This window comes from Protomyctophum parallelum (assembly GCF_964188405.1).
Source record: "Protomyctophum parallelum genome assembly, chromosome: 15".
In the NCBI taxonomy this organism is placed as follows: Eukaryota; Metazoa; Chordata; class Actinopteri; order Myctophiformes; family Myctophidae; genus Protomyctophum; species Protomyctophum parallelum.
In genome coordinates this window covers 17,654,791-17,675,559 of record NC_139710.1, presented here as the reverse complement: position 1 = coordinate 17,675,559, position 20,769 = coordinate 17,654,791, and the positions used below count along the sequence as shown (strand labels likewise).

Sequence of the window (20,769 nt, the reverse complement as noted above, 5' to 3'; positions counted from 1 at the left end):
TCCTGCAGTTATTAACTTATTAAACAGAAAATCACACCCGTGTGAAGTGAGGGGTGCTCTTATCATCCTACAGGCCCTCAGACGGGTGGTGCGCACAGCTGAGCGCATCACAGGATGTTGGCTGCCCAGCTTGGAAGAACTGTACACTCAGTGCTGCCTCAGGAAGTCCCTGGGGATCATCACGGACCCCACACACCTCCATAACGTTTTTTTCACGCTGCTGCCCTCAGGGAAGAGGTAGAGTATCAAAGCCAACACAAGCATACTGAAGAACAGTTTTCTGCCCCAGGCTGTAAGAGTCCTTAACAAGCCTAAATGAACAATTACGGCCTTGTATGCTGATCTGAGTTCTTTTAAACTTTTTTAAACCTTTTAGACTTTATTTATTTACTGTTTTTATGTTATGTGTATTGTGTGTGAAGCATCACCCAACCTAAGTTTTTCACAATGCATGTACTTGTACATCTGTGTGACAATTACACATCTTGAAATCTTGAATCTTGAAACATCGATCATGACGTAAAATAGACACTATGCCTATTTGCTCAGACACTATGACGTAACATTCTTCAATGGGAATTTAATGTTTGTGTAAGACAAAAATAGACACTAAGCCGATTTGCTCAGACACTATACGTAAAATTGTCCATTCATTAATAATAATCTTTATTGTCCCGAAGGATATTTGTCTTCACAATCTGTTCAACAGTTCAACACCCACATCAAAAACAACACAGAGCACATAACACCAAGACAGTACAAAAAACAAAACATGAGGTCCCCATTCATTGTCAATGGGAATTTATTGTTTGTGTAAGACGAAACTCTACACTGTCTAATAGCTGAATCTAAAGATAAATGTAGGTCTAGGTTTTTGTGTGTGTTTTTTGAGGGCCTCTATGTCCAGCTTTGAGGGTTTGTGCAAACACAAACATTGTGTTCACACAAACATTGAATGCCATTGACAATGAATGGCCAGCTTTGAGTGTTTGTGTAAACAAAGGTGAGGACGCAAATTGTGATTGGCTGAAATGAGATGATGTATGATGATAAGAGCGCCCCTCACTTATTTTTTTAATTACATTTTAATTGAAAGGTTTACAATTGTATGATGTAGTATGGAAATTGCTTTCACAGTTTAAGAAAAGGGGGTGCAGTTGGGCAGTATCCTATCCCATCCATCCACTTACCCAGAGCAGTACCTACCTGGCTACATACAGTACTGTACATTATCCTACCTACATACATAGGCCTACCTACCTGCCTACCTACCTACCTGATTGATTGATTGATTGATTGATTGAAATATTTATTAACAGTTTGCAGAATTACAGTATATTTCAAGCACAAACTCAATACAAAGACTGTTAACTGTGAGTGGACGACCCAATTAAGCATTACACTTGTTTACAACAGCCGGGTCCACCCTGTTCAATTCATCAAAATAATTCACCTACCTATACCTACCTAGAACCAATCATAGCCTATTAAATCTGAAGGGGTTGGACTTCCACTTCGTTAAACCTGAGGAAGAGAAGGCACAGAGAGAAGCTGTGGTTAAAGTTGTGTTTTAAACAGCCTGTTTATCAGTTCGACATTTCAGAACATACTTATCAGTTATTATGCAATAGCATCCTCTAGTGGACGTTGGAACCATGGTTGGAACACAGATCACAAACTATAAATCGATCTATACCTCTCCCTCTGTTAACTGTATAGGCGTAGCCGCCTACTACTGTATCATGTCAAAGGCTTGATGTATTATATTACCTACGTGCTACATACATCAAACATATTATCTGTGTGTACTCAAGGTCCGGTTAGGACACTTCTGAATTATGTAATACATTTGAGGTCCGCCCTCTTTCCGTCAGCAAGCAGACCAGTCAGAGAACAAGGAACAGGAATTACTTTCAAAACTCGGTAGCTGATACAAGACAACAATCATGTCTGTCACACATTCTCCAGAAAATGAACACTCCGGATTACTCAAAATATCATCTGCGGTATTTTACGCCTTTAGTTCGTTTCTCATAACTGTAGTAAACAAAACTGTCCTGACCAACTTCAGGTATGTTTATCATGATGTCACGGATACTACAGAATTTGCACAACCGGATGAATAATCTGTCAATCGGTGCATAGCACTAACGTTACGTACCCATGTTGATGTTGGCTGTTGCATACTGTTAATTAAATTAATTGTTTTTTACGCCATAGATTTCCTTCATACATGTGCCTAGGGATTGGACAGGTACATTAGCTCTCTCTCAATCTCTCTCTCTCTCTCTCTCTCTCTCTCTCTCTCTCTCTCTCTCACTCTCAATCTCAATCTCAATCTCTCTCTCTCTCTCTGTGTGTATGTCTGCCAGTAAAGTGATACTTATGGTTTTCAGATGATCACCACCATTGTAGTCCTTTATGCTGCCAAAATGAACCAAACGGTTCAGTTTCAAGATTTTGACAGAAGCGTTGTCTTTAAAGTAAGCATTTTCATTTCAATGTAATGTAACCTCACATTTCAGTCATTGGTGTGTGTTGAGTACTTCAAATGCTTATCTTTCTTGACACCCATTCTTGACAGATTTTTCCTCTCCCCTTACTATATCTTGGGAACCATATAACAGGCCTCGCAAGCACCAAAAAGCTAAGGTCTGACCCAACAACTTCCAACAAAACTGATGATTTTAGTCCATTTTTGGATTGCTGTTGTTAATTTGTCCATTGTTTACAGTTTACCCATGTTCACAGTGTTAAGGAAATTCACCATATTGATGACAATGATCATGGAAGCTTTGATATTAAGGTTTGTCATATCTACAGTATGGTCTTTATAATCTGTTTACGTTTTTAACCGTATATAGGTTATATATTGTTTTTTATCCCAATGCATATTATGATGACTTTGAACAAGTGAGAGTATGAAAGGCTGGATCTAAGGTACTTTACCTTTTATATTTTAGTCTACTAATGCTGTTTTTGTTTTTCAAGAGTACATTAGAACAAGCTTATTCTTGCAAACAGTCAAAAGTAAGAAATGCTGCAGGTCAAATACAGAATAGTATAGGAAGGAACTTGGAGAAAGAGAAGTTAAAAATAGCTAAGGAGAAGAGTGAGAAACCCTTTTAAAATACATAAACCTGTTCAACTACAAGTGTGCAAGAAATATGTGAGAGTTGATTTGAGTTTTTTTCCACTCTACCTTCTGCTTTTGAATTGTATGCTTTTTCCCCCTCTTTTTTTTCTTCCAGGAAAACATTTCCCAGCCCTCTTGTCTACTGTGTTGTGACCATAGTCTTTGGGGCATTGGTTGCTGCAAGGTACTGTTGTTTTTTTCTCAACCAGACTCGGTCATCCAAGAATAGATTATTTTTATTTATTTTTTGGAAATGAGAGCTTTTCCAATACCATACATATTGGAACAAAATGTGATGGCTGTGCTTTACCTTTCACTTCTCTATCTGTCATATAGTTCTGACCTGGCCTTCGATGTTGGGGCTTATACTTTCATCCTGCTCAACGATGCCTTCACTGCTGCCAACGGTGTGTACACCAAGCAAAAGCTAGGGACCGATGTAAGTTTCCCTGCATGTTCAGAACAGAGGCTAAGAGGGTATGTCATATGATGGAAGAACGGTCTCCCGGCATTCAGAAATGATCAGTAAATAACATTTTATGAGAGTAGGGGAATAAGCCCACCCTGGAATTCTCATCCAAGAGTCACCTAAACAATGTTAAGGATACTTCATCAATATCATCAATATATTGTAATTTCCCAGTTAAAAGTAGAGTCTTGAGCATTGCAAGCGTACCATAGCCGGTTTTGAATGCAAGACATTTTCAATTTAAATGTAATAGACCAACATTATACCAAGTACAGCCAGTACGGTATGTAATGAATAACTAGCTACTTCCTCTATTCGTGATTCTTCATACCCAGACAGATGCTTTTTCAGCAGAGTTTTTCTCCCTTTAAGTAATTGCTGATAACCCGTCTATCTGTCGATTTTACCCATTTTATCTGTCCGACCATCCTGGCAGTTAAATGACTGTAAATGTATTAGAATCAATCTCTTGTACATTATGCGATTAGATTTGCAGCATTGCTAACATGTGCAATTCCCTGTGTCTGACTCAATCAGCCTTACAAAGCAGGCTCTTTGCAGCATTACTGTAGATTTATGTCTCATCATATATTTTTGTCTGCTTTGTTTTCTTCTTGGAGGGTCTTGGAAAATATGGAGTCTTATTTTACAACGCGTTACTTATTGTCATCCCCACTCTGTTGGCAAGTGCATTCACAGGAGACCTGCACCAGGTACAGAACATTGTGTGTGTGTGTGTGTGTGTGCGTGCGTGTGTGTGTGTGTGTGTGTGTGTGTGTGTGTGTGTGTGTGTGTGTGTGTGTGTGTGTGTGTGTGTGTGTGTGTGTGTGTGTGTGTGTGTGTGTGTGTGTGTGTGTGTGTGTGTGTGTGTGTGTGTGTGTGTGTGTGTGTGTGTGTGTGTGTCACTGTGATAGTGATCAAATGTTATCCAGATTAACTTTCTGCCTTTTTTGTTTGTGTTCTCAGGCAATCACATTTCAACACTGGGTGGAGGCCACTTTCATTCTTTGCTTCCTTATGTCATGCATTATGGGGTGAGATAATCATGCAGACTGACTGGTTAATATATCAGTCATTTCACAGCTATCCTGTTTGCTTTTACATTAACCACATTAAACCTGGTGTCCCTATTTTGCGCAAAGTTTCAGAAATGTTTGCAATGTTTCCATTTCTATTAAAGTTGTCCATGATAGCAGATCTACAGCTTGTTGCATTGTTAGCTTTTTTTAAACATTTGACAAAAGTATTTTCACAACAATTATTCACATACAGTATACCCCCCCCCCCTCATACACAAAATGGCAGTGCAAATATTGAAATAAAATCTTTAAAGAAATAACAAGATCTGATATTTTCACTATCTGTTTTAAGATGAAGTATACATACCGTTTATAGGGCTTAAGTGGTTAATACCCCCTCATGCACAAACGATGAACTAACAAATAAGTGCTCATTTCTAACTATACCATTTCAGGTTTGTGCTGATGTACTCCATAGTTCTCTGCAGCCATTATAACTCGGCCCTTACCACCACAGTGGTAGGTGCAATAAAGGTAAGAACCTTTATTTATACCTTTTAACTTATATGAATTGCCCTGTCTGATAAAGCAAGAACCCAGTGATTACACATTTTTACAAATTTAACCAACTTAATTACGTTCTGTTGTGTTTCTCTTCAGAATGTTGCAGTAGCCTATATGGGCATCTTCATTGGTGGAGACTACCTGTTTTCCTGGACAAACTTCTTGGGGCTTACCATTTGGTAAGAATAAACGTTTCTACAGCATATATCTTAAGTCTTTCAGTAGTAGTTATAACTCTAGTTGTAGACTTTTAGTTCTGTTCTTCTCTAGTCTCTTGTTTGTGTACATTTACTTCAGAGTGATGCCAGGCCTGGGTAAGTTACTACCGTAAGCTAGCATGGTTATTGCTTACAGAGGAGTAGAACCTAGTTTATTACTACTACTGAAGACCATAAACCAGTTATCTTAACAGACATAATTAACGAGAAATTGTATAAGTAACTGCTATTACTTTGAAATATCTTGCACAGAGTTGAAGTCACAAATATGGTGCTAGTACAGAGGAATGCATGTACATATAGAGGGTATGCACAATTGCGCATGCATAAAGTGTGTGGCAAATCGAGTGGCAAAGTGAGTTTAACGTCGTTTAACAGACTTTTCTGTTTGGATGTGTGGGCTAGCCTGTCAAGGCCAGAAAGTCGTTTTTGCCACTCAGCGTTCCCACATAACTTATACCCTCTATTCAGTAAATATCAATCTTTAAACGTGTCTACATTATTCCAGCTAGGCTTGTATAACCATGTTCTACTATAAACATATAATCACTGCCAGGCATGTCTTGGGTTCGATACATTTAACAAATGTTCATTTAATTGCCACCCTCACAGTCATTTAAGTCATTCTATTCTTTTCAGTGATCTAGAAATTAATTATATCTATTCTTCCTTGGCCTGCAGTATGTCAGGTGGACTGGCGTACTCATACCTGATCTTTACAAACAAAGGATCATCGGAAAGTCAAGGAAACAGAACTCAGGGACAACTGAAGATCCTCATTGATGAGGACTCTATAGAAAAGCGTTCTATTAACTAAATGGACCTAATTTAACCGCACCCGTTTATGGTGCTGTTTTGCTCCACATTGGAGCAAGTGAATTACTGTCACTCTTATATTTATTTAAACATGTTAACTGATTTCCTGTCATGCTTGATTGTATACCAAATATGATGTTGTACTGCCAATTGTATAATTGCAATATACCGGTATATGTAAAGAAATGCACGTTTGTCCAGGGTCATGATCAATGAACAATGTTTATTGAAAACCAGCAAGTATAAAACAGTGTGGAGCCCTGTCAGAATAATTTGACAATCTGTAGTAATAATTCTACTGAACCAAGCAAGACTGTTTTTCTGTAAATGCAACAAACATGAATGAAAAATGTTGATCTGCACTGGGGTTGGGGGACTGAAATCCATAACAGTCTCAATCTCAAATTGGTAGATTGTGCACACTCTATTCTAACAAATACACTGTGTATATATATTATATGCCAAACTTTCTTCAAACCAATAGACAAAGGGTTAGATACTTTAAGATATACTATTCTTGGGCAGAATAAATCATTTTGTTTTGATTATCAACAATTCAATTGTCTTCCAGTTCCACATCAACTACATAATTTCAAAAACATGTATCATAGGTGTCAGATGTTGCATGGTGCACACACACTTCCTATAATAAAACCACAAACCTACAATACCGCAAGGGCAACTTTTTCCTCCGACTGATCATGTTGCTTGACAAAACAGACTTTCAGTTTAAAATCTGTTTCATAGAGTGATAGACATCAGGAAAAGTATAAATTAAACCTAAATAATTGGCCAGTCATGAGAGACTTCCTACAGTGTTAAATACGTAGTGTTCATAGTCAAAGTAACCCTCAAACACTGCAGATATTCTGTTTATGAAAGACAAGAGCCACCTTCTTGAACATGCAAAAATAAAATAAAGAAAAAACCCAAAACAACCAATGTTTGTTCCATTGCAAGCTTAATCCATGGATGCAAAACATTAGATGATACAAGTACTAGATTGCTGTGACTTGGGGACTACTGCATCAGTATTGGGGTCAACTAAGATATGACAGGTAGCCTATGTAACTAGAACGTTAGCTCAAAAGGACACTTAGTTATAACTACATCTTACAAACTGAAAGTTATTTTTAGTTGGAAGTTAAACTTTACAAGTTAACTGTGCAAGGCTGTTTACAGACCTATGGAACACTTTACACATTTTTAACTACCATAGACACAATGTTAGCTTAAAAGGAGAAAAACAACACTTAAATAAATACCTTATATAAGTGAAACATGATGAAATGAGATTACTTTAACATAAACCACCGCAAAATGCCTAAATCGCAAAATGGTCTGTTACCTTTTAATATAAAAGATAGCTGTATCTTTAACATCACACATGATTGTGCAAGACCTCTTGCCAAGTTTGAAATCAGCCTCAACAGAACAAAAAGAACGTTAGATGTTTGAAATATATTAGCAAAAAGTTCCAATCAGCTATTTAGAATGTTTCAACCTATTACTAGCATCTGACCTATTTGTTCTTACATACAGGCTATCTTAAAGTGAGTTGGGGGAAATGCTAGATACAGCTCCCAATGCCTCCCATACTGTCAGTTTATGTCATTTTGGTTACAGTAACAGCTGTGTGACACTTGGGGTAGCTCTTGGAGTGAGGTTGGAGGCTTGGTGAAATCTTTGCATTTTTAGACCTCTGGATTAGGCTTGCAATGGCTTATTCCAACAGCTGCAAACACCACATTCTAGCTCCCTTCCTTTCATGATCCACCTGCAGTTACCAGTACCACCTATGTGAAACAAATGTATAGATGAGAGTAAAACTACTGGACATGCATGGTTATCATCACTGTCACTCCGTGTTTTGTTTCAACACAGAAAAGGACAAAAGATGCCAGTTGACACATCCTGTCTGAACACACCCTGTTTCATTCGGTTTCGATCTCTTAGCTTAATCCTTACATATAATTATATACACGCAATATTCACATCAGTCATATAAAACACCTCTCTCGTACACACTCACATACTTGTCTTAAACTCGTTTTAACCAAAGTGCAAACAAAAAACAAAACAACAAAAAAAGGTACTCTTTCTTTGCCTTCATAAGGCAAATGAAAGAGAAAGACATTCTTCATATAATCAATCTACGATCATAGCAGCCTATAAAAGGATAACATGAAGCTGTAAGGTGCTTTAGTTTGTGGCGTCCTGGTGCCGTGCAGGGAAAGGATGGTGCTATCCATCAACACTGATCTACAACCTATTATCTCCTCGTCATCTTCGTCATAGCAGAGTTTCTACCTATAGATCATATTTGCAGGAAAGCGCAATTGGGTTAGACGGGGAATCGGGCGGGGCTTCAGGCAGACAGATTGTTGGCCAGCTCAATGAGCGCCATGGCGCCATGGAGACGCTCCCGTTGCTCTTGGAGACGACGCTTGGCAGCTCCCCCCTGGATGGCCTTTTCTTCTTCTGCCGCCTCCTCCTCCTCATCTGACTGGAGGAAGCCCATGGGATCCTGCTGCTCTTGGTCTTCAACTCCGCCTTTGCTCTGGGGTTTCCCCTTGGTGGCTGTGGGTGCAGGGGCACGCTGCTCACGGGTTTGCCAATACCTGCAAGGACAGAAATGACAATGTAAGCAATTTAAAATGCAGGCATTACATTATGTTGGATACTAAGCAAATTATAATGCTGCTATGACTAAGCCATTATAATGTATGTTACCCCAATTTTGTCTGTCCACTGATGTTTTCATCATGGTAATCTTTCACCAGTGAATCAAAATTGCATGAAAATATGTAATTTAATATTGTGTTGTTTTTGTTGTTGGTGGACCTGTGAAGATGAATATCCTTCGGGACAATAAAGATTATTATTATTATTAACTCTGCACATTAGCTTGTACAGAAATTAAAGGATTATAGATTTAATGATATTGGGGCATGGCAGTATGCTAATAGCACTTACTATTACTTAACACTTACTTATTCTAATTTTGTACACTTGCTTCCTGCAACTATTTATTGGGAACCAAAACAAGACACAGGCCTACTTCTGGTAGGACTCCACACCCAAGGACTGTATAAAGAGGACAGGAAGCGAAGACCGTAAGGGCGCCGCCATGTTGCTCACATGGTGCTCCATGGAAGGAAAGAAACATGCGCAATGGGCTTTATGCAGCCAACACTTCCGCGTTCAGCTTCCTTGGTCTGCAACTGCGCATGTTTCTTTCCTTCCATGGACCACCATGTGAGCGCCCGTACGGTCTTCGCTTCTTGTCCTCTTTAGACAGTCCTTGTCCACACCTGACAAAAAAGTAAAACTACCGGTAATAATGTGTTCACTCACTTTTCCAGCCACTCTGCCACAGCCTTATTGTCCACAGACTGGGCCTTCCCCAGGCTGTCTTTTGGCTCCTCCCTCTTCAGCCGGGAATACGGGTGCTTAGGACAGTGTCGATTGGCATGTGTGAAGCGGTTGCCACATCCTACAATGAAGTCCACATGTCAGCAGCAAGGCCAGGTATAGGGTATTTATTGTGTGACATTGGATTTAGATACTATCACAAACAAATAAGCATACCCAGATGGAATTTTAACTGCATTGATTAATAAAACAAAAAATATATTAGCCTAGTGTCCTTCATCCTTCAAGTCTGAGTCCTGGTGACTGCTGAATGCTGATCTACAAGAGTGACTCACCCTTCTCAGAGCAGACGAAGGGTTTTTCTCCAGTGTGGAGCCGCTGGTGAGTTTTCAGCTGGCCGCTCTGGACAAATGCCTTTCCACAGTCAGGGTAGTCACACAGATAGGGCCGCTCACCTGAGAGAGATATAGGTTTGCAATTTGTAAGTAATATACAGCCTGTTAACCACTTACACCATATATATACACACAGTATACTTTGTTGACCAGAGTCCCCTAGGACTCCAGGTCTGCTCCTTTTTTCCTGTCGCAACCAAATATCTTCACCAAAGAAAAAGCTGCTTTCAGCCTCAGGGTTTCCTCTCGGTGACTTGTCAATAGATACCTGGCAGGGTCACAGAATCTACATAATTATCACTACACTGCTAGTGACACTACGGTAATGCTGCCCTAATGTGTCCTCTCCTGTGCTCTCTCTGACCTGTGTGTGTTCTCTTGTGGGCTTGCAGACTCTTCTCTCTGGGGAACACCCGGTTACAGATGTTACAGCGGATGCGGCTGGCGGAGGTCTCCCCTTCGTTGATCAGCTCTCGGACCGTGTCAGCACGCGGGCGGCCGCGGCGGATGCCATCCTTATACTCTAAGATGCCATCCTGAAGGAAGAGAAGTGTGGTTTAATCTTAGGGTAGGGTTTAATCTCTGCGGCTACATCATTAAATAAATGTCAAATGATTGTCAAAGTGTCTCTTTGTTACTGAAAGTATACTGCAGTATAACTACTAGTACCGGCAGCAAACGAACATAACATATTCCCAATGGTTGTATTTATGGCCTCGTAATCAGTTTTATTGTTTATTATTATCATCATCATTAACGTGGAAGGTTAATAGCAGACATGGCTATTCATAAGGTGACCACTGTACACTCCATAGAGCTCACATTGGCTACATTCATTGTTAGGACACATCATTCATGCATATTCATTTCATTCACATCCGGTTACATTTTTGGCGCGCGACTAGACGTCATGTATGAGCAGCTGCTCCAGGACCAGGAAGAGTATGGGGTGGTTTAAAGATTCCCTCCTCGCGTTTAAATACAGCATGTCACGCCCTTCTGCGCGGGCGTTTTTTAAATGACATTTTTATAAGACCATCCTATCAAGCTTTAATTCGAATTAATTCTAGACCTATCCTATTTCTATGTGTTATATATTTAACTCATGGTTATAGAGATTGCCTATTCAGGCTGCAAGCATGATCCCCTTTCTTATTTTTTACACACCGATATATAATGACATTAGCCTGAAGCACAATGATCAGACCTAGAAGATCCATACATGCATTCGGTAACAAATCTGTTAGTTGTTGAGTTTGAGTGTGACACCGTCACCGTGTTATAATAAGTCATTCAATATTATGAAAGCATGAACCTGCAATAAGTTTTCACTTCAGGCTCACTTATGGCTGCGAGATTTAAAACGTAGCCTTAGCCTACCTTCATCTGGTCAGGTGAAGAGGGAGTCATGTCAGCTTCAGTTTCACTGGCTGTCTTGGTCCCAGTAGGGGACGATGCCCCGTTTACAGACCCCGGGCTCAGTGTCACATTGTGGGCATTCTCTCCCCACTTCCATGGGTACACCATGAAGTCACTGAACCCTGGACTAGTCGGCATCAGGACTTCGGTCTTCCTCGGCTTGATCGGAGTAGTTTTAATAACAGACACTAAAACTCTTTTAGGAGAGTCGTTACAAAAAATAACATGTGGGTGCTTATTGTCAGCCATAACTGAAACTAAAGGCAACTCCTACTGTCATATGTAAAAAAAAAAAAACGGGGAACAGAAGACTCAAACTCTATGAGCTGAAAATCCAGCCGAAAAGGAAAAACAAGTCGCTTTTTAGTCGGGCGTGAATATATCCTTCATTTCCAATGAGACCAAAAAAATCCAGTAAGCAGTCTTTGTTGCAAAATGTACAGCAGATGTTCCTTGTGTGACCGTGGGCTCAGGCTGCCTGACTGTCCTGTGTGTGAAATGTATCTATCAATGAAGTGAAGTGTGTGGCTGTGTGCTCTCCGAAACGTTGTCCCGCGTTGCAAATCGCGCCTGAGCAGTTGACCGACAAATCGTTTTGAGGGATCCAACCACATGTATCGGAAACCACCTATTACATGAGCCACAGAGCCGAGAACGCCCACCGGGGCAGCTATGCAGCCAATGACAGGACGATGTGAACAGTGCTGGGTGTATACATCTCACCCAATGAGCTTTAAATACTCACTGCGCGCCTCTGTACAAGTGTACATTGATACCAGAACTGGCCAATAGAAATAAAGAACAGTCGTGTTCTGTGACAATACAACCAACGACAGTAAAGGGCGGTTAATTTTACAGTGCAGTCGGATCAGATGTCTTTTTCCCGCGCCGAAAAGTCTGTTTATGTTATTGCATTTTGGCCAATTTAAAGGGAAAGGAAACTGTGATTCAAAGGCGCCAAAGTTACGTAATCATTCATGTTGCTGGTGGAAGCAGTGCTGAAACAAAGCTTGCTCTGTTGCTCACGTGGAAAATATGCCAACACACTATGCATCTTAAGGTATTGGATGTGGTTTGAGAGTTATTAGCTAATTGATATGAATATGAAATATTACCTCCCCAACCCCCCCCCCCCCCCACCTCTCTGTCATTTAAAATAGGACTCAAATGTAGTGTAGCCTATTATAATATAGCACAAAATTAGGACTAACATAAACAGGCCAAACACCACTGAAATCTGAAGTTTTTCTTCCATCTTGGCTCTAGATTTATGTAGGCCTTATAGGCAAATTTAAATTCTTCTTCTTCTTCTTCTTCTTCTTCTTCTTAGTAGTAGTAGTAGTAGTATAGTACGAGTAGGCCTAGTAGTAGTAGTATAAGCATACTACTAATATACTACTAGCACCAGCACGGTGCTGGGCCCCTAATTCAGCCTGGGAAGTAGAGCTGATCTATTCTAGGCCGTGCTTTGAAGCACTATTGCCTCTAGAGGGCCTACTTACTACCCATTGTATTGTAATGCCTAAACTTTCACAACAGATAGGTCGCAGTTTACTATGAAAACCTGAATTTCATGTCAGTCACACCTCGTGTCAGTCAGTCTGTCACGCCTTGTGACACGCTCCATATATGGCCGTCTCCATTATGAACCCTGGATAGCCAATCATGGAGAAGACTGAATCATCACCTAGATCTGCATAATCCGGCCAGCAACTCTACATCTGACTTCACGTACACCATGTTGATCTGACCTCATCAAACCCTTAGATCTCCATATATGGAGCTGACCTTCTCTGACATTCCACATGTTGATCCTGCCCCACCCTTCCTTCCTCTTCGATGTCTCCCTTTTCACTGATACCTGTCCATTCAAACTCTAGACGGGCCCAAAGTCAGCGAAAACTAGAGTTCTCAACAGGCCCCCGAAAATTAAGGGATTAAATTAAAATACCAGCCGGCCCACAAACGTCAGTAATAAATAAATAAAAAGGTCCATATAGGGCAAACCCAGACCCAGACCTGTTGTTTCAGCACCCTTTGGATTATTATTATTATTATTATAACCCAAGTACCTAAATAATGTATTCAACAAGTTTACAATTTAAACATTTTAATTATTATTAAAACGCAAAAAGTAGGCCTACAGTAATTGATTTGATGACTGAAGACCCATGTTTAATAATAATAACTTCATCATTATTTAAGCGAGCATCTCTGTATGATTGCATGCTGTGCTTTTTGCAAAAAGTATTCAATCTGTCAGATCATGCAACAGTCCCAAGAGCTAATGAATATTGAGTAAAGGGGCGTGGTATTTCATCGCCACCCCCACACGTGCAAACGTTTAAAAAATCTCAACAATCAAACAACGTTTGCTGCTGGGTGGCGGGTGTTGATTGTAGCGTTTCGGTTGTGGTTTGAATCTGTACGTTAAAGATACGAATTAATGTTTCTATAGCATAAACTGTAGAACTGAGGCGGCATTGATGATACACATAGCGACGATGCTACCAGACGCCTATGGTTGTGTTGTGGCGAACAGATTTGGGGAGCTTCTGGATGATGATGCTGACCCCTTCGACTTGATCAATGAAGCCGAAAGTGAGAAAGAAAAGAAGAAAGAGGAACTGAAGAAGAGCGCTGTTAAACAGAAGAAACCCGGACAGAGAGAGTCGAGAGGGTTTTGCGTTCCGATTGATAGGACTAATCAAGGGCCCCCAGGTAACTGTAGTAGGCAATTTCTTTCTTTCGTGACATCATCATATCCGGAAGTTATACAAAAAAAAAAAAACTAATTTCTGGCATTGACAGCCCATACATCCCAACAAAACCAGCAGTAATGTGTATATTGTGTGGTCAATGCTTTCTCTTCTATGATTTAGTCTGACTCAGAGCCATAGAGTAAGACCACAGATAAGTTACGACAACTCTGTTCACTTAATGTATGTCTGTTTTTAGTGCACTGAAACAAATTCCAATCAACTCTGTTGACATGGCAATAAAGTCTTGAATCTTGAATCTTAATGGGGATAGGCTCTTTGACATATTGTGTCCCAAGGGACACCGGAATGCATTGTGGGCATTGCTATGGGCTTGCGTACTGTCATGAACCACGTTTTTTTCCCTCCCTGGAAATAAAAACGTCTGGATTTCCGAGGCTATGAACCACGTGACCAGGCTGTTTTCTGCCCTCTCAATGTCTTACTGTCTTACTCTATGGCTCTGCCCTCAGCTCGTTTGAGCCCTGGCCCCTGAGCATGCCCAGTTCAGTGCAATCTCTGGGCTAGGCCCCCCGAGTGGAATAGTAAGAGAGTGGTCACACGCTTTGATCTCACTGCAAAGCGGGTGCCTATGGGCTATATAGTTCCACATTGGAACTATCCCATTGAGTTAGAATGAGCACTTCCGCATTCCATTGGAGTGGAGTCGACGCTAGTGTCGCCACTCTCATACTATTCCACTCGGCTAGGGCCTAGCTGCTAGGCTGGTGACTGGTCAGTGACAGTTAACTCCTCTTGTCATCTATCTGGCATTTTGTTTTATAATGCAATTTTGGGTCATGGCTGGGATGGACGACTTAAATTATTTTCAGCACGGACTCTATTTGAACAAGCCATTTAAGCACAGTTTCTTTAAAATTTTGAGGACGACATGCTCCAGACCAGTGCCAGTAAGCCCAGCACACTGCATAAGGCTAAACTCGGCTCACCTCACTTCAAAATAATGTGTGAGCCGGGGGCACGGTGGCACAGTTGGTAGTGCTGTCGCCTCACAGCTAGAAGGTCCTGGGTTCGATTCCCGCTCGGGACGCTGTGGGTGCTGGCGGCGTGTATCCTCCTCCGCGTCATCAGTGCCCATACCCGAAGGCGGGGTTGGTGAAAGGGCCTCTCTGTGTGGAGTTTGCATGTTCTCCCCGTGTCCCCTAGGGTAGCTACCCTCACAAAAACATGCAGTAATCCTGGTCACTAAACTGCCTCCCCCTGACCAGCCGGGGCGCCTGATTGAGGGGAAAGGAACTGGTTGGAATAACGTGTTCCTTCCACGTGCTACGTCCAACCAGGGAAACTCCCCCCTGTCAGGTGTAAAGGAGCAACTTGGACACTCTGGCATGAAGGAAGCATGAGTTCAAGTCCGTTGCTCTCCCCATGTCCCCCATATATGGGGACTAGGTTGGTGGAGGGTGTGTAGAGCCCAGGATCACATTAGATGATTGACACAGGGGTGAAAAATGGGTTACAAAATCGTGGGATAAAGAATATATAAAAAAATAATGTGTGAGCTGTGGGCAAAACTCTCAGTTGTCTCAGGCCGGCACTGTGCTTAACTGTAGTCTTGATTATAAATGATTGTAATTATTTGCTATAGGCCGTAAGCCGAAACCACGTGGTGGAGTGGTGAATAATTTGACTGGCAATGCAGCAGTGGAGCCCCAGGGAGTCATGGACCGTCCTGTTTTGAGGGAAGTGAGGGAGCTCAGCAGGCGACAGGGCGGTTTCAGGGAGCCAAACCAAGAAGACCTCCCAAAGGAGTATTCCATTCAAAGGTATGCATTTACAAATGCAGTTGACACACCCCTATATTTATTATTTAATTTTACATGGTGTTTGTGTATTAACTCTTAGGCTATGGAGCCCCAAAAGTCCAATGTGTGCTTTAAAATGAACCCCAGCATCAGCTGGTCTAGGAAACTGCGTAATCGATACATTTCTATTCTAATAAGAAATGCTGCCCTGGCCCCCTCATCTCTTCAGGGTCACTATTAGTGGGCTGAAAATAATTCTGATGTAATTTGTCCTCAGATCATCCTATGATGCAGACTTTGATCGCAGAGGCCGAGGGGGATACGCAGGGAGAGGTGGAGGAAGAGGTGCATACCCCAGGAATTCAGAAGACTTCAACCCGAGGGGCAAGAGAGAATTTGATCGGCACAGTGGAACGTAAGGCCTAATTTTCCTTGCAGTGTCGTTCTTTCTTGTCTTGTCTCACAGGGTTGTCTACATGCAGTGTGGTTGCTGAATGCAATGTGGTTCCTTGTCTCATAGGCCCTGTTTAGAATTGCAGCCACATCCAGTCTAAAACAGATTTATCATTAAATGCCATATCGAGATTGGAATCTGATTTGTTTTATGATGTTTGAACAGAAAAAGTCACATGGAATCAGATTTTATTTATTTTTCAAATCAGACTTGAGCCACATGTGGTTTCAAATGCGATTCAAATCTTTCTAAAAATGTCTGAACGCTCTAACGACCCAAGGCGCATATCCAACTGTCCAAAATGCACTTGCAGCAAGAGCCAAGCGCCACTGATGTCATTGGAGAGTGAGAATTGATTTAGGGTAATTATGAAAACAAAACGATAGCAGTATTTTACGGAAGAAATGGCGACAAAATCTTTTCAACTGTTTTCATGCATGTTTTCATGAATTGCGTCATTAGCACTGCTACTGAAACGGATAGGTTGTGCAGGGAGGCTCTGGGTTGTTTAAATCAGTCTTGTCTAAACACACAGATCAGTCAGTCCTAAAGATTGCATTTGAGAAATAAATTGGATTTGACTGCAGTCTAAACGGGGCCATAGGGTACACTTTTACAGGCAAAGTACCGTGAATAATATTTCTGAACCGCAGTTTGTTTTCTTTTCGTTTTGCTTGTAATTACAGGGGCAAATCCCCGGAGGACAAGAGAGGAGGCAGAGGACCTTATAACTGGGGTCCTGTTGGAGACACTGCTGGGTAAGTTGACCTTCACCAATGATGTGATGACCTTTTGTATAAGGTCATGGGAGCAGGGTGACTAAGACATTGTTTTGTTATCTTTTAAAAGTGAGTTGATGGAGGTTACATCAGAGGTGACATCAGATGCTACAGCCAAACCTGAGGACCCTCAACCCAAGGACTACCAACCACCAGAATCCCTGTAAGTTATGATACGTCTGCTAAATGCCTAAATTGTAAATTGTATGAATGCCTAAAGGGCAATATATTTAGGTCTAGTCCGCAGTTGTTGGAGACGAGAGGCCAAGAGGCACTCCCGCGTTGGTCACAGAAGCGGGCGTAGTTATAAGCACAACCCAGGTGGGATTTTGAATGTCTCGTATGAACACAATATTCGGATCAGTAGAATCGGACATGCAACAGGCTTTATCCCGGGGGGGGTGGGGGGAGAAGAGGACGTGTTGATTACGCTTCTATTGTCGACGAGTGGAGCCTCTCCTCCCGATGTGTTTGGAGAGAATCCAGTTTCATTCCGTCTTTTTATTAGCATTTGAGTTGGAAATATTCACTGGTCGAACTTCCATGAAATTGCTCATAAGCAAACAAAACATGTCTTTAGAACGGAGAACGGAGAATCGTTTTGATAAAAACGATTCCCTGGATATTTCCCAGTGTTCAAATGAGAAAGCGGCTTATGATAACATTTTAGGTGAAAATGGGCCATATCATGCTCAACTGTGGGGTTTATCATACCTTCCATGTGAAAATGGTCAATATGACCTTTGTATTCAGTATGCAAATAAACACTTGACACGCAAAAAGTGGTGCAAGAACACAATTTCTTTCCTTTAGGGGGATACCAAAAAGACTAGTACTGGTACACAGTAACCTGTGCCAAGGTTCCAAACAAGCAGCTGTAGCGATACCACAAGGCAACATGAACTCTGACCAGTTTGATCTGAGAAACTTTATTTTTTAACTGTACAGGTTGAATAGATTGTTTACAGAAGCACTAGCTTTAAAGGGATAGTTCAACTTTGACCCATGTATCACATTCTATTTTTGGGGTGTAGTGATATGGACATAAAAAACATAGTTCCATGTGATAGAGGGGTAAAAGAATGAACTAAAGTTGCACTAATATTTTAGAAATGGGTCAACAATATAAATTACGGAACTACTTTAATATTCCACCAAAACCAGAGCAGAACTCTCACCACGGGACTCGGGCAATCAATTAATACAGTTGCAACCACTATATTATTGGCAAGTATTTCATACCGCTTAAGTTAAAAAAAAATATCCCTTTAACTTGAGCATTCTGCTGTGGAAAATGAAGCTAAATAAGTAATTGTGCAATGAGTAATCAAGTACTTGTGAAATGGAAAAGCGTGACAAAATGCGAGTGATCTGTCCCACTTTCTGATAGGCCGACAATGGGTCTGGATGAGTGGAAAGCCCAGCAGGAAATGAGTCGCCCCAAGGTGGAGTTAAACCTACGCATGGCGGACAAGGTCCCCTCCAAAGCTACAGTCATACATCAGTCCAAGCATGTGGAGGTGAGAATGTGTTTCCCATTTCATGGGAAAAGGAGCGGAGATCATTGGCATCACCTTGGCATTAAAGGCACATTTTTTTAAATCATTTAGAAAATAGATGTACAACTCATTACACTGAACTTGTACGATCAGCTACTTGATAGTGTTATTTCAATTAGTCAAAATAGGGCGCAAGTGATTAAAAGCTAAATAATGCTGAATCACTTGATGGTGCTGCTGTACTGCTCTTGCTGAATGTATGACTACACCCAGTGATGATCAGTGATTTGATGTCACAGAGCAGTTGTATTCCAGCAGTTGTTATTCGAGCCAGTGCAAAAAATATTGTCGGTCTCACTCAGTCCAGTGAGGAGTGCAGCAGTAGCTTTTTACCCTACCTGTGGATTCACTCATTTAAGTTGATGAGGGAATAGGTGACTGTTGTGAAGTGAACCAGCCTATCAACAGGCCTCTGGAAATGTAATGGGGATTTGAGTAAAATTCACAACTGGTTTTCTACCATACCAAATTTGTAGTGAAACATTTAAGTGAGTAATTCTGTAAAGCATTGAGTGTTTAGAAAGAATAATTGTATCCTGTGATGTAGTTTTCAGAACAGGACTGAAAATTCTGTTCTTCCTCTTGTTAGAATTTGAATGGCTGCTAATGGAAAGGGCATTGACAGCCACTTAGCCAACGAACCTTCTGTCAGATGCCTCGGGTTTCTGCCTCGTTGCATTTTCTTTTCCTTGAATTGACTGCATTTCTCTCAATTCCTCCAACCTCTGTCTACAGAATAAGGCGTCTCTGGAGTACATTGAGGAAGAGGAGGAAAGCTACTATGTGCGCAAGGCAAATGACATCACTTCCTGCCTGGACATCAATTTTGGCAGCCTGAAACGCCCTACACGAGGCAGAGGACGGGATACCAGGGAGAAACCAGTCAGTCCTACGGAGAAACCTGAAACCAGGAGGCCCTTGATGGTATGTTCTCAATGTCACTGTATATTGGATGTCTCTTCCTTTTTCTGAAGGCTTGCAGAACATAAAACAAGTCCACCCATGTATGATAAATTCACTGAATCAATAGGCGTGTGACATCATCATACCCGGAAGTTATGCGGGAACACCTGAGTGCCCAAATAATAGAGTAGAGTTTAGTCTGACCTTATAACATGATGCGTTGTGAACTAGTACACTGCTATTTTTTGGTCACAACAAAGTATAACTCTGCCTTAATGTCTTGTTTTTAGTTCCAGACTGAAGTGGCTCCAAACCCAGATGACCCAGAGGACTTCCCAGCTCTAGGAGCAGGAAGATAAATGGACGTTTGGCTCTGTGGGACATTTCTCTCCTCTCACTGGTGTAAAAAAAACAAAAGGGTTGTACATCAAGCATTGCATTTGTTTTGTGCATGTCAATGTTTGCTGGGTTTTATTGTACATTTTCACTGTCCCACTGAAAGCAATGTTTATTTGAGAATAAACCATACTGCAAATGTTACAATTGCTGGTCTTTTTCTCACCCCCATGTTATTTGACATCATACCTGGAAGTTATGCGGGAACAACTGAATGCAAAACCTTCCGCTCATATGTCCAAACAGAAAAGTCCTGATGTTAAACTCTCTTTGCTAATCACTTTGTGCATGGGCATACCCTCTATTTTTGAGTGGTGCAACCACTCCAAGGAACAGCAATGTCCGTGTTACTGTTCACCTATGTATGTGGCCATGAGCACCAGAATGACTATTAGTACCAGTAGAGGCGCTGCTGTGCCAGAAACGGAGAGATAGTGCTGCACTGTTGCCTGCTAATGAGAGAGAGGGTGGGGGGGGGGGGGGGGAGTTGCACCACTCAGTTAGGGTGAAAATCTTCAGGTTTGCCTTTAAACGGTAATGTCTCCTGGCATCATCCTCTCAACCTTTTTCTGACAAGACCGCTTGGAGTCATTGGACTGAATGTGTAAGGACAAGACCTTCATAATTTGTGGTTTTCAGGTCATTAGAATGAAAGTCAATTTGGACTGGAGTGTCTGAATGGCTTGTTACTGTTCATAGCCTTTGGAGTAAGACGCCTGAGGGCGAAAAGCGACTTCGCCATAAA

General features: G+C 41.3%; 3 protein-coding genes across 3 annotated transcripts; 2 read left to right on the top strand and 1 right to left on the bottom strand.

Moving 5' to 3' along the window:
* The first annotated feature begins 1,897 nt into the window (after window positions 1-1,897).
* Window positions 1,898-6,410, top strand: slc35d2 (solute carrier family 35 member D2). The gene is made up of 12 exons (XM_083784280.1): window positions 1,898-2,071; window positions 2,221-2,254; window positions 2,397-2,483; window positions 2,585-2,652; window positions 2,735-2,806; window positions 3,252-3,320; window positions 3,473-3,575; window positions 4,226-4,318; window positions 4,572-4,639; window positions 5,080-5,158; window positions 5,285-5,367; window positions 6,088-6,410. The coding sequence occupies exons 1-12, from the start codon at window positions 1,947-1,949 to the stop codon at window positions 6,221-6,223; spliced, it is 1,017 nt and encodes a 338-aa protein (XP_083640406.1). The 5' UTR covers window positions 1,898-1,946; the 3' UTR covers window positions 6,224-6,410.
* A 122-nt stretch (window positions 6,411-6,532) lies between these two features.
* znf367 (zinc finger protein 367) lies at window positions 6,533-11,962 on the bottom strand. Its single transcript, XM_083784281.1, has 5 exons — window positions 11,373-11,962; window positions 10,357-10,528; window positions 9,933-10,052; window positions 9,580-9,718; window positions 6,533-8,843 (listed from the first exon to the last, which is right to left on the bottom strand). The coding sequence occupies exons 1-5, from the start codon at window positions 11,658-11,660 to the stop codon at window positions 8,591-8,593; spliced, it is 972 nt and encodes a 323-aa protein (XP_083640407.1). The 5' UTR covers window positions 11,661-11,962; the 3' UTR covers window positions 6,533-8,590.
* Window positions 11,963-15,780: 3,818 nt separating this feature from the next.
* On the top strand, window positions 15,781-20,162 carry LOC310872273 (intracellular hyaluronan-binding protein 4.L-like). The gene is made up of 7 exons (XM_083784036.1): window positions 15,781-15,954; window positions 16,211-16,348; window positions 17,074-17,145; window positions 17,237-17,329; window positions 18,557-18,686; window positions 19,461-19,649; window positions 19,919-20,162. Exons 1-7 carry the CDS (start codon window positions 15,851-15,853, stop codon window positions 19,985-19,987), a joined length of 795 nt encoding a protein of 264 aa, XP_083640162.1. The 5' UTR covers window positions 15,781-15,850; the 3' UTR covers window positions 19,988-20,162.
* The last annotated feature ends 607 nt before the right edge of the window (window positions 20,163-20,769 follow it).

Coding starts and splice junctions, on each gene's coding strand:
- slc35d2 (XM_083784280.1), top strand. CDS start 1,947: ATGTCTGTCACACATTCTCCAGAAAATGAACACTCCGGATTACTCAAA. Junction 2,072..2,220: donor ACTGTCCTGACCAACTTCAG/GTATGTTTATCA, acceptor TTTACGCCATAG/ATTTCCTTCATACATGTGCC. Junction 4,640..5,079: donor CTTATGTCATGCATTATGGG/GTGAGATAATCA, acceptor ATACCATTTCAG/GTTTGTGCTGATGTACTCCA.
- znf367 (XM_083784281.1), bottom strand. CDS start 11,660: ATGGCTGACAATAAGCACCCACATGTTATTTTTTGTAACGACTCTCCT. Junction 10,529..11,372: donor CTTCACCTGACCAGATGAAG/GTAGGCTAAGGC, acceptor CTCTTCCTTCAG/GATGGCATCTTAGAGTATAA. Junction 10,053..10,356: donor CCACAAGAGAACACACACAG/GTCAGAGAGAGC, acceptor TATCTCTCTCAG/GTGAGCGGCCCTATCTGTGT.
- LOC310872273 (XM_083784036.1), top strand. CDS start 15,851: ATGGACCGTCCTGTTTTGAGGGAAGTGAGGGAGCTCAGCAGGCGACAG. Junction 15,955..16,210: donor AAGGAGTATTCCATTCAAAG/GTATGCATTTAC, acceptor ATTTGTCCTCAG/ATCATCCTATGATGCAGACT. Junction 17,330..18,556: donor TACCAACCACCAGAATCCCT/GTAAGTTATGAT, acceptor ACTTTCTGATAG/GCCGACAATGGGTCTGGATG.